Consider the following 12,661-nt stretch of genomic DNA (forward strand, 5'->3'; position numbering starts at 1 on the left):
CATATCAAGTTTATAAAACTATATAATAGTAGTCGTATATTATACCCTCTCTTAATAATTCAAATTCTAGCTTTCAACTATCAAAGATCAATCAAGAATTCATACATAGATTTTCAAAGCAAACAATAACATGTGAGTTTCTGATCTTGAATATAATATGGGTTTATTGATTTCATTATTTGATTTCTTGAATGAATTTTCCTGTGATCCAATTTAATTTCTTGGTCACCCAATTTGTTTCTTGATTAATTCTGGTATTTGTATGAGTGTTAATATATGTATAATGTATCTCTGGGTTTCATGATTTCATAATTTGAATTAAATTGATTTCTTGAATGAGTTTTCCTATGATCCAATTTTAATTCTTGATCATTCAATTTGTTTCTTGATTAATTCTGGTATATGTATAAGCGCCAATGTATATATAATGTATATCATATTTGAATTATAAAAGTTGCACCTCATTTATTGATTTTGCCGCCAATAATATATGTTAAATTAATTTTGCAGCAAAGAGTACATCATGCGGGGCATGCCAGTCAAAGCATATCAAGTGCCTCGAAGGTTGCAGTCTTAAACCCTACTTTCCCCACGGAGAATCCAAGAAGCATGAGGCGGTTTGTGATTAATGTAGGTGTGAATATGTTAAGATACGAACATAGAGCCAGGAATCTAGTCGCAAAACCGATACGAAATTCGTGTTCAATAAGTTAACATTGATACATTATATGATGAGGAAGATACATTAATGAAGGTATGGATAGAAAACACTGTTAAACATTTGGCTCCACGCTTATCAGCCATAACTTCACCTCCGCTTCCCACCGAGTTGACTTTTGTGGATGATTACCTGTGGCATGACATATCAACCCATGTAGAATCCATCAGAGAGCAACTTACGGTCCTCACAAGTAGTAACGGATCGCCACCACAGCCACAGCTGAACCGCGTTCCTACAGATGTGAGTGATGCACCAACAGCAGTGGTCACACCGTCGGACCACCTTGCTTCTGCTTGTCTGATGTGCAAGCTACTTTTAGTGATTTACAGGGAAGGCTTGGAAGATCTGCTAATCTTTTGAATCGTCTTAACAAGCCATCAGAAAAACGTCAACACTCCACATGGATACTTCTCAGTGCGTTGTTTTCTCAAATATCGAAGAAATTGGCTGATTTAACTGAACACTTGACAGCCCTTAGGCTTGAAAGTGAAGACGCAGTAACAACTGTTGCTGCTAACATACTGATCAGTTTAAAAATGCAGGGTACAAATAGTATAGTTTTGTAAAAAATATAGGTATGATGTACTGATGTCTTTTGATGAATGAACTGATGCACTTTTTTTTTGTGTGTTTCAAGCATAGATATCAGTCTATCACATATTACAACTAATTCACCTAGCATTTAAGCAGCTATGACTAATACCTTGAACTCGCGCCTCGGTTGACAACAAACCTGCCAAACCGCCCACCGATAAGGTTGTCGCATGCAGCGCGTGTAGGCTGAGCCGACAAAAATGCTTCCACAACAGCAAGCTCAACAAGTATTTTGCCGCCAACGAACGTGACAGATTCGAAGCGGTTTGCAAGTACTGTGATTCACTAAATTTAACAGTGGACGACTACCTGCAGTCTCTAGATGAATCTGTCATACAAGAAAAAATTAATGAAATAGTTGCTGCGTACATACTGATCGGTTTTAAATTGGGCAGCTATGACTAATACCTTGAACAGTGGTGTGCTTGTAGTTTACTCCCTTACAATCAAATACTATTGGTGCTTGTAAATTGGGCATGACCAGATTAACTGTTGGAATCTACACTACCAAACTTTTAACAATGAAAAGATGCCTGCTTTTGAAATTGAAGGGTATGATTGATCTTGGTAAAAACATACAAGAAAGAGACCAAAATAATACTTCCAGCATAATCTTTCAAAAATAGCAATATATAGGGGAGAAAAATCTACAGTATGGTCTTTTGTGCTACAAGGTGTCCTAAAGCTAGTGATAGCATCAAACTAATTTTCATGGTAACAACTACAAGTAGAATTCATAAGGTGTTGATGTGCGTCATTTAGTTAACAAGTATCGACCACATATACGAGTTGGATGAAACTGTACAAACTCAAGATCCTGAAACAATAACCAAAAACAATGATTATATCCAAATATCATAAAAAAAATCTATAGAAATTAAAAAAAAAACATTTGTATACCTCAAGGAAAGCCTGCACGTGCAACCATAGCATTTCCGTCTCCAGTGCAAGTATGAGCAGAAGCTGCTGAGAAATATGCTCTACGATAACCCTGTAAACAAAATAAAAATAGATATAAGATAATAGGAAGACAGGTCAACAGCCTATATGGAAACCAAGTTAAGCTCAATAATAAACTTTCACCCAGTTGCCAATATTGTTGATGAAGCATAAAACCGATGTAATGTTCCATCCTCCATGTTAAGAGCAATAACATCTTGGCAGCTACCTGATAAAACAACTCATATGATTAAATTGATTTTTGAAATATATTAACATAACAAAATAAAATAAAATAAAGTTTGGGCATACCATCACTACCCATGATTAGATCCAAGGCAAAATATTCCACAAAGAACTGAGTATTATGTTTCATGGCCTGACCATATAATGTATGCAATAATGCAAGCCCGGTTCTATCAGCAGCACAAGCACACCAATAACTAATAAGCTTGTCCACCGGTGAAATAACTGGGAGAAAGTTACAGACTTACAGATGGATAGTTTTCCTTCAATATTATAACTCAGATGATTAGTAGAAAACCATTATACCAACCTTGCCCAAAGTCAAGACTCTGACCACCAAATGCACATTGGTATATCTTTCCCTTGGTTCGAGAAAACGGTAAACCGTAATTTTCAAGCTCTAAAGCTGTTTTTGGTGCTTCTCTACACATATACTGAATGGCATCCTGATCACCTATAGAAATGAAAAACCTTTGTCATCATAAGAAAAAAAAGCAAGAAGCATCTCTTTCAACGATATATACTATAAGAAAAGTATGAGTTCAAAGAGAACGGGCAAGAAAAGGTGTTGTCTGAATCTGAAATAATGCATGAACACTAATACTGGTGAAGTTCAGTTTATTGTTTTGATGCAGTCCATACAAGTCAATCACTTGTAAAAAGAAAAGTACCTAACCAATCGCTTCCCTTAACTGTGCCACCTCCAGTCATCCTCGGTCATGTTTCCTAATGCTGCATTTACAAAATGCAACTCAATTGGGCTTTTATAACATAATAGAATGATAAGAACTCACATGGGTAAAGGTATCCAATTCAATGTAAATAAATTAACTTGATTACCAGATAATTCAGTAACTTGCAAGTTCGCAACTGACCATTAGTCAGTTACTTTATGCTCAAGAGGCAAATTTCATTATATGTTAAATCATTTTTTGTAGTATATACTGACTGCTTAAGAAGATGAAATGCAGTAGATTGCGGACCCAATGCCATTATGACAATTGGATGTTGTATTAATTGTTACACAAACTGTATATGCACTCACTCACTCCAAAAGTTGCAAGAAACACTCACCCTTAATCATAAGTTTTGTTTTGTCCAGTGTCTTGATGGCAACGTAGTATTTGATTTTATTGCTATATCACTTAGCTACACGATAAAACAATATTCATTTGCGTTTTGTAGTTACAATGCATCAAAAGCAAACAGAATTGGTTACACCAAGTGTCATGTTTGTGATTAAATATTTCAAGAGAGGTGAGTATGCTTTAATTATGGTCCAAATGAGAAATGGATTCAAATTGTAACATGAAATCAAGTGTCAAAACAAGAGACATGTTGTCCATTATTTGCCACTAAGGCTAAATAAAATCAATTGCATGTTAACTTAAAGGAGGTTTGTAGGATGAGATCATCTAGATCTCAGCTCCGTTGAGTAAAAATTCATCAAAACTATAATCAGCCTAGTTGGAAAACACAACAAGCATGTGTTGGATAGCCCTATTGCAGCACCTCCAAATCCAAAAAACTTAGCGCGGAAATTAAAAAAAAAAAAAAAAACAAACTCAACAAATGTCAACCCGTTTTGACTCGTTTCAATCATTTTTTTAGTTTGACCCATCATATACATTTTAATACAACCTATGGGTCACATTTGCCACCCCTAGTTGTTGTACAATAGTCTTTAAAACAGCGTTGAAGTAAAAGATTATTATAAATATCAAATTGTTGAAAAAAAAATAGGAAGTAAATATTAAATTAACAATTTTTAAAGCATAAATTTTAAGAATGGTAAATATTATTTTACTATTATAAATTTGTTAAAAACCGTAAGGTTTAATATGAGAGTGACAAGTGACAAAACTTGTAGCTAAATGTCGTATACATGCGGCCAATTTGCATAATGATATTTGATTCAGTCCTTTCATCTTAGATGGCAGGTTTGATTCAATCCCTTCATCTTATTAGATGCCTGATTAATCATCAGCCTCCACGTGTGCATTATCATCCGACCATCATTTTTCTTTTATATGTTATGCCACTGAAAGAGAGAAATGCATGTCACTAGGAGAGATAAAAGTAAGTCCCTCCATCCTAGATATATAAATTGGATCTGGCTTAATGGTAGAGTATTCATTTTACCAGTGAGAGGTAGGGGGTTCAAACCTCACTATCACCCATTTATATGGGAGATATGAGGTATAACCCTGGCTTGTCAAGTTCGAGTCCTGATCTCACCCGGTTTTACCGGCTCATGGCTGTCGTGCCGTTTGGCAGGCGTGGGGGTCTGATTTTATTCGAGGAATCCCTCAATAGGTGAACCACTAAGGGCTCCGTCTGCCCGGACTCATGGCCGCGTACAGAGTACTCAACGTTACTTAGTTGGTCATTCAAAAAAAAAACAGTGGGATATATAGTTTCCAAAGCAAGTCATGTCACGTACCTAATTCCCATTAAAGTTTCCTAAACCACCTAATTCAAAAAAAAAAATAAATAAATAAAATCCTTCAAAAGGAACCATCGAATCGGACACCATGCATTTTTTTTATTCTTTTGTAGAATCATGTTTGTGATTTATTTTCCAACAAAATGTTCTTCATAACATATAAGCTCCTTATTTTTATTTAAATATGTCGCAATTGTTAACATTATCGAATTAGTGAAGATCCAACTCTAACTCAAACTCTTCCCCTATAAAGACTGACAAATCTGAGATCTCCGCAATCCCAAATTGTCCACCACCACCAACCGTCACTGTCCCACCATGCATTTCCGCCTTGGCGCTTGTACATAGAGCACAACTAGTTGTACTTGAAGCATTTTCCAACCCAATAAACGTCACTTTTTCAATTATCCACTTTTGACTTAACGCGAAACTTCCATTTTCGACAATTGATCTCAATGTCACTTTTTTCCCCACAACTTGGCTAGTAAATCTCACAAAAGTCCACTTTCCTCCTAACCCACGAACCTCCGTTTCCTCACCGTCATCCAAAAACAGCTCCCCGGTGCTATTGGCAACGCTGCTAACCACAACCAGTATATGAAACGGGGTCCGCCTAGCTGCTTTTGTAGTCAAGGCTTCTTTTTGTAAAACCAATATGTTCCCTTCACGAATGTGAACATTTACACGGTCAGCTGGTGCTTCGAGTTTAACACGGGTCCCTGAGCCCACACTGACCACACTGGAATAGTTAAACAAATCAAACCAGTTTCCAGACGGGAAGTACGCATCGACTTCAAATGTTTTTGGCGTCAAAACCGGGGACACTAATACACCTTTGCCAAGTAGAAACTGAGTGCTAATGTCATACGTGTTGGTGTCTTGTGGGAACGAGAAGAATACTGGTCGTGCTATTGGAGTCCCCTTTAAATGCGCGTTGTACATTAACGTGTACAAGTAAGGAAGCATTTGGTAGCGCAATCCAAGCACCTTTCGAGATGTTGCAGCTACCGAATCCCAAAGATAAAGTTCTTGTCGTGTGGTTGCTTTATCAGAATGGTCCCTTGCGAAAGGATAAAAGGCGCCTAACTGAGATTTAAACAAAGTTAGCGAGATAAATGTTGTAAAAGTAGGTTTCCAAGGCCGAGTACTCTTCAAGTACTCGTTACAAGGTATGGCGCCGAGGAGAGTTTCTCCAACTCCGCCTAGTTACTAAGAATTGATTAAATGTGGTCAACATCAACCAAAATCACATCTAATCGGTCAACTTGAGCCGATTTTAACTTTAGGAATAAAATATGATTCATACTTCTATAATATTAGAAAAAGCATATCACTTATTTTAGTTAATGATTAGCAAATTTTTGAATAATTTAGTATTTAAAAATGTATTTTTCTTATTTATATTGATATTCACTTATTTTGTTATAAATATTAGTATACTTATGATATTTGACATTTATATAATATTCAAAAATTAATTTTCTTTATATTTGCCAATTCCGAGTACTCCCCGAGTACTCCGAGTACACCCAACTCCCCAGTCAACCGCATAGGGTCCGCCTAGCGACTTTTGCAACCATGGCGAGATTAATAACAGATTAATAAATCCCAACATGTTAATGATGTATACCTGAATCCACCTTTGGCAAAGTTCTTCAGTAGTGTTTCCAGAAAAACCGCATATATCAGCACCAACCATTGGAACACCAAACAACCCGGAGCTCAATATGCTCGGAATGGAATACGCCAAGTCATCCCACGTGGCAGCATTGTCCCCGGTCCAGTGTGCCGTAAACAAACCAGACCCCACAAATGTCGATCTAGAGAGTACGAATGGCCTTTTACCGGTTACTTCTATTAATGCATTCTTTGTAGCTCTAGCTTCCAAAAATCCATACAAATTATGGGCATCATAAGCAGTGATATTGCCAAAATGCAGAGAACTCGCAGGCACGGTTTTATCATTAATGGGCCTTTGGAAACCAGCATTGTTAATCTTGTAAGGAGGATTATCAAGTTTAGACGATGGAAGCGGAGGCGAGGATATGAAATTCGATACTTCATTCATGTCAATCCAAAGGCCATCAAATGGTAAAACGTCGTGAAACCTTTTGATCTCATCGCCCCAAAAGATTGCTCCTTTTGGGTTTAAAAAATCCGGGAAATTAACAATACCGGGCCAAACCTCGCCTAAATAAGGTTTACCGTCACGCTTTATATAAATATCAGCTTGTAGTCCCCTTATGTAAGTTTCATATGTTGTGTTTACACTAATACCTAAAAGTAAATAACAAATTATTAAGTATAGAATTATTGTATATACTAGAAAGGTGCCCGCGCGATGCGGCGGGATACTACAAAAATCATAGTAATCATGTAGCAATTATAGATGTTCAAGGTTCGTTTGAAACCGTGAAAACGTTTAAACCAATCACCATTGTTGGTCAGCCGGTTTCTGAAAGTTCAAACCATAGCAAACGGGTAGGTTTACGATTTATACCGAAAATCAGGCATATAAAACCAGCCAGGTCTGTAAACTTATTATTGAAGCTCAGTGCGTGAAACTAAACCGTTAACGATTCAGTTTAAATTTTCAACGGTTTAGTTACGGTTTTCAATAATAAAAAACCTCGAACCAACGATTTGGCTCACGGTTTAACTTAGAAACCGTTAAAACCGAATTGTGAACGCCCATACGTAACGTATTAATTTTTTTTTACTGAAAAAAACTATAGCAATACCATACCCAAATTAAAGACAATAAAATGCTCGTTTTTATGGTGCAATTTTTTAAAGAAATATATTAATGTATGAAAAAGTTACGGTCATTGGAAAATCGTTGGTGGAAAGTTGGTTTACAATTAAAATCAAAAGGAATACATGGGTAAAGATGAAGGTTCAAATTTATAAGTATTTCTTAAATTTATAAAAGTTGAGGGGGTAATGTTGTACTATTTCTATACATATATTAATATATTTTAATCAACAAGTTTGCCCCTAACTTGCATGCTATAGAAAGTGTAACTTATGATTTACAACTTGTAAATTACTTAAAAAGTAGGTGCCATAATTTGCCTATGTCTTATGTGTTATATATAGTATAGATAGACGAATACCTGGATCTAATATGATCACGTATTTCTGATCGTTTTGGTGAAGATTTTGAACAAATGGTGACATTTTCGACAACGGGAAGTTGATAGGATCTAGTGTGAAATCTTTGTAAGCATCCATATAGTCGATATCCGTCCAGATAACCTCTAATGGGATCTTGGCTTTTGCATAACCAGCAACAACACCCTCGAGATCTTGAACATCCTTGTAACCATATCGACATTGATGGAACCCTATATACAAATAGAAACACATATTAACTTCAAGAACTATGTTATAATTATTATTGGCATTCCAAAGCTTTGTAAATGAACTCACCAAATGACCAATAAGGCATGGGAGTCGGTCTGCCGATGAGTTGAGTGTACTGATCCATGACTAATTCGGGCAACGGTCCAGCAAAGAAATAGAAATCAAGAACACCACCAATTACCTTGTAAGTAATACGATCACCACTATACACAACATCCATGCCATTGCTATTAAGCAGCAATACTCCATGAGTTGTACCCGACAACACTTTACCATCCGAATCAGGCGATCTAACATCCATATAAAACGGATGTGATCCATACAGATTAACATCCAGATTCGAGCTTCCAATATCAGCGTTCCAAAGAGTAAGAGTCTGGTTATGTGTTAACTTAAACGAATGTTTTGTATGCTCTCCAAAACCGTATATGTTAGAGCGGTGAGCAGGAACTGAAGATGTTAGTTCAAGGTACTGGTCTTTAAAAATGAGAACATAGCCAGAGGTATCGAATAGTATATCGTCAGTAGAGCGACGAGCGACTGTGAATCCGAACTGTGTGGTGTTGTGGAGCGTTAGAACGAGATCGGAGGTGGGATCAGAGAGAATGAGGTTGGCTGGGTGATCAGATTGTTGTGGTAATGTATTATAAGGTTGCAATTGGCGTGGAAGAACTTGGTTCGGGATTTCCCATCTTTGGTTTTTCGCATCAGTTATTCGAATCCTTAGTTGATCACCTGTTTCAAAGCTTCAAGAACAAAAAATTTAACATGTCAAATTCTGTTTTCACAAACAGTTCATGAAATGAAAAATAAAATGTTAAGTAAATTGCATAATTGTCAATATGCCTTATTTACTGGTTTATGTATTTCATCTGTCACTAAAACAGTCACTATGGCATATCTAAACAATTTGATTTCTTAGTGTTTTCATTTTAGAGAGTTTCATAGTGTAGCTTTCATAACATTTATGTTATAACAATTAGTTTGTTATAGATTTTAAAATTATGAGAATGATTCATGGTTATAATAATAGCCATTAGTCATGTGTCCAATATTATTATATATAACATTTAACAAGTTTGGGGCCACTAAGTGCTGATTGGGTCACTTGGCGGCGCCAAATTAGTTCTTGGCATTTTTGTTTTGTTTTTTCTTTTTTTATTTTAATTTCGGTATCGTAATGAACATAACGGAAATCGACCAAATAAGCGTAGGCTCACAACCTCAACGTTCGCGACTGACAACACTCAAGTTTTATTGACCCGCGGTTTACCAATCGACACCACCCATTGGTCAACCTCAATTTTTTATATTTTTTTCCGTTTTTTACACCCGAACTGTAACGAAAGTAACCGAAGACGACGTCCGAACTCGTGTCGAGTTATCGCCACAAAACTTGGCTTTTACCACAGCGCGAGTTTACTGACTAAATAACGTCGAATAATTTAATTTTTTTATATGTTAATTTGACGAATTTAGTTTTTGGGGTTTAACGTCAAATTCAAGTAACCGAAAACGATGACATTGTGTCGATTTACTGCCTCAACACCCGTGACGGAAAACGTTAGGGTTTATCACCACCAGGTTTTTACCGACCTGTCCAGCGCAACGCGCCGGGTAAAACACCCGTTTTAATCAATTGGAATACAAAAGGTCGCCCAAAAATGTTACAATAATTACAACTAATATCGGAGGGGAAATGAATATTTGGACGGGAGACTGTGAGGTTTCAAGTTCGAATCAGATCCTAACCAGCTTATACAACCGTGGGCATTCGAGCGGCGGGTTTTCCTAGAATTAGAGATGGTGGGCTTGGGATGTGTAGTGTTGTCCTACGATCACTGACGTATGGGGTCGTCTTTTGTCATTAATTACCCCGGGTAGCTGAACTTTTGTTCGTTGGTGGATAAAACATTTACTACCAACGACAACGACCTTGGTAGACTCGGAGACCTAAATTCCATCAGTTGGTGACTCGTTGACTCGTTTTAATTCTCCCATGGGAATTTATTTTATATATTTACAAAACTATACACAAAAAACTGAGTCTTGAGATCTCAATACACAAGTATCCATACTCTGGTTGCATACTAAAAAGGTAAAACTGCCACTTAAATGTAACTAATCCATAACCAGAACAAAATGCTGAATTCCAAATCCAAATTAGGAAAAAAAAAAGAAAAAAAAGAGTAAACTGCAGTTTTCGTCTTTTATGGTTTGTCAAAATTTGCGGTTTTAGTCTAATAGTTTCAAATTTACGATTTTCGTCCCTGTGGTTTCATTTCACTTGTAATTAAACCCGAATTCACTAATTCCGTTAAGTCTGGTCGTTAAACCCATTAGCATGTCCTTCACGTGAGGGACATTTTTGTCCTTTTTCACCCCAAATAAACCCCAGTCCTAATTCGCAAGCCCCTCATGTGAGGGGCCGGGGTGTATTTTGGGAAAAAAAAGGACAAAAGTGCCTCATGTGAAGGACACGCTAATGAGTTTAACGACCAAACTTAACGGGTTTAGTGAATTCGGGTTTAATTGCAAGTGAAATGAAATTAAAAGAACGAAAATAGCAAATTTGAAACCATTGGATTGAAACCGCAGATTTGGACAAACAACAAGGACGAAAACTGCAGTTAACTCAAAAAGAATTCATAAGAAAATAACACGGTTACATCAAAATAGAAAGTAAAAAGACAACAAGCTACGCCACTAACTATGAATTGTGCTCAAAACAAAAAGTTGCTTGATTCATAAGTCAACTGAGAATTAAGGAAAACAGATGTACCTAGCGATGAGCCGGAGTTGATCGATGTCCGGTCCAAACACGGAAGACTTCTTGTTGAGTTGAAGATCAGCTACCAATGAATTTTTGCCGACACCAATAGATCGGAGAGAGTAGCCATAACCAATAGGTTCCGGTTGGTTATCTTGATATGCAACAGTTACTGAGAGCAGTAGTAATAATATAACCACTATTGACGCCATTGTTTATTTAGATTCATAGGAGTTGAATCTCCTTTTTGTAAAATGTACAAAAATCAATTACACCACTCACTAGTGGTTCTTAAATGCTTTGTTTTGTCTCATGTGTTACACGAGCCGGCTGATGGAGATGACTAGATTAGATATTTTGTTGATGAAATGTATAAATAAAATACACTTTTGCAAGTCAACAAGCTTGAACCATGTGATTAAATCGACAAACTTTGATGATTGATCACTACACATCTATTCATGCATGGACCACCATATCTTTAGAAAGCCAATATGGATATGTTTCTTGATTCTTGACTCTTTAGTTAATTATATATTTAATATTTTTATACGTTCGTTAAAATTTATGAAAATCGTCCCTCAGATGATATACCCATTAATTATGTCTCTTAGATGAGTCGGTAATTATTATAAGTCGTTTGTGTGTGGGTATTTGCAGACATCACAGATGTGTGTGGGTTATTTTTAAAACCGGGCTTGCAAAATACACCTGGGAAGAATTATACGTGGGATAAGCTATAAGAATTCATTTAAAAAAACACCTTTAAAAATTATACAAAGTACGAGCTATAAGAATTCATTTAAAAAAATAAAGAAGAATCACATGAGAATGACTTGTATAATTAGGTATGATTATAATAGTATTTTAATTTGTTTACCGATGTAACATTTAAAGGTATTAAATAACAAAAAACAAGAAAACGAGCCCACTCGGTTAATAATTTGCTAAGAAAGCATTATCCATCGAATAATAATAATAATAATAATATATAAAATGGACTCTTCGCGTCTTATATCATCTGACGACAATTGAATTTCTCCTACGTCGACATAATATTCCATTATTTATCAATACGTAAAACATAGAATCAACTTTTAACATTTTTAACAAGAGAAGTATAAAAGAAACTATATTTTAAATTGGTTCATAAAAAAATAAAAAGAAAAGAAAATTGATGACTTTGTTCATTAAGCCGGTTTTAAAAACCGGATAATTTCGTTGCACACTCGACTGTCACACTTTTCATTTTCCAAATGTTGTTTCTTAGTTTCCTTTACCTCTAATAATAAACTGAAAGGAAATTCTTAACTCGGCCCTTATAGTTTGGTTCCTTGTCTAGCCCGGTTAGCACTCAAACCGTTCAATGTATACACGAGTGGCTAGGTTGTTGATACAACGAGCCTATTAGGTTCCCGGTTGAACGACCAGGTTTTCATAAAGTGGTATTATGTTTCATGTTACAACTCTAGGATAAAGAAAACTTTGGTGTTAGAATGGGGCTAAGAGGGTGTTTGTCAGTCGCTTTGAAAAATGGAGTAAGAGGGTGAGGTGTGTAATTGTGTGGGCTTGAGTCATG

General features: G+C 36.2%; 1 protein-coding gene and 1 long non-coding RNA gene across 2 annotated transcripts; both read right to left on the minus strand.

Moving 5' to 3' along the window:
- Nucleotides 1-2,214: 2,214 nt before the first annotated feature.
- On the minus strand, nt 2,215-2,792 carry LOC143576010 (uncharacterized). Its single transcript, XR_013142874.1, has 3 exons — nt 2,567-2,792; nt 2,399-2,483; nt 2,215-2,295 (listed from the first exon to the last, which is right to left on the minus strand). It is a non-coding gene; the product is annotated as an uncharacterized LOC143576010 (long non-coding RNA).
- A 2,318-nt stretch (nt 2,793-5,110) lies between these two features.
- LOC143576011 (alpha-glucosidase-like) lies at nt 5,111-11,386 on the minus strand. Its single transcript, XM_077060221.1, has 5 exons — nt 11,095-11,386; nt 8,379-9,058; nt 8,063-8,293; nt 6,577-7,223; nt 5,111-6,032 (listed from the first exon to the last, which is right to left on the minus strand). Exons 1-5 carry the CDS (start codon nt 11,292-11,294, stop codon nt 5,157-5,159), a joined length of 2,634 nt encoding a protein of 877 aa, XP_076916336.1. The 5' UTR covers nt 11,295-11,386; the 3' UTR covers nt 5,111-5,156.
- Between the last annotated feature and the right edge of the window lie 1,275 nt (nt 11,387-12,661).

The sequence above is a fragment of the Bidens hawaiensis genome, unplaced genomic scaffold (genome assembly GCF_021521415.1).
Source record: "Bidens hawaiensis isolate Kalapana, Puna unplaced genomic scaffold, B.hawaiensis_p1.1 tig00027831_1, whole genome shotgun sequence".
NCBI lineage: Eukaryota > Viridiplantae > Streptophyta > Magnoliopsida > Asterales > Asteraceae > Bidens > Bidens hawaiensis.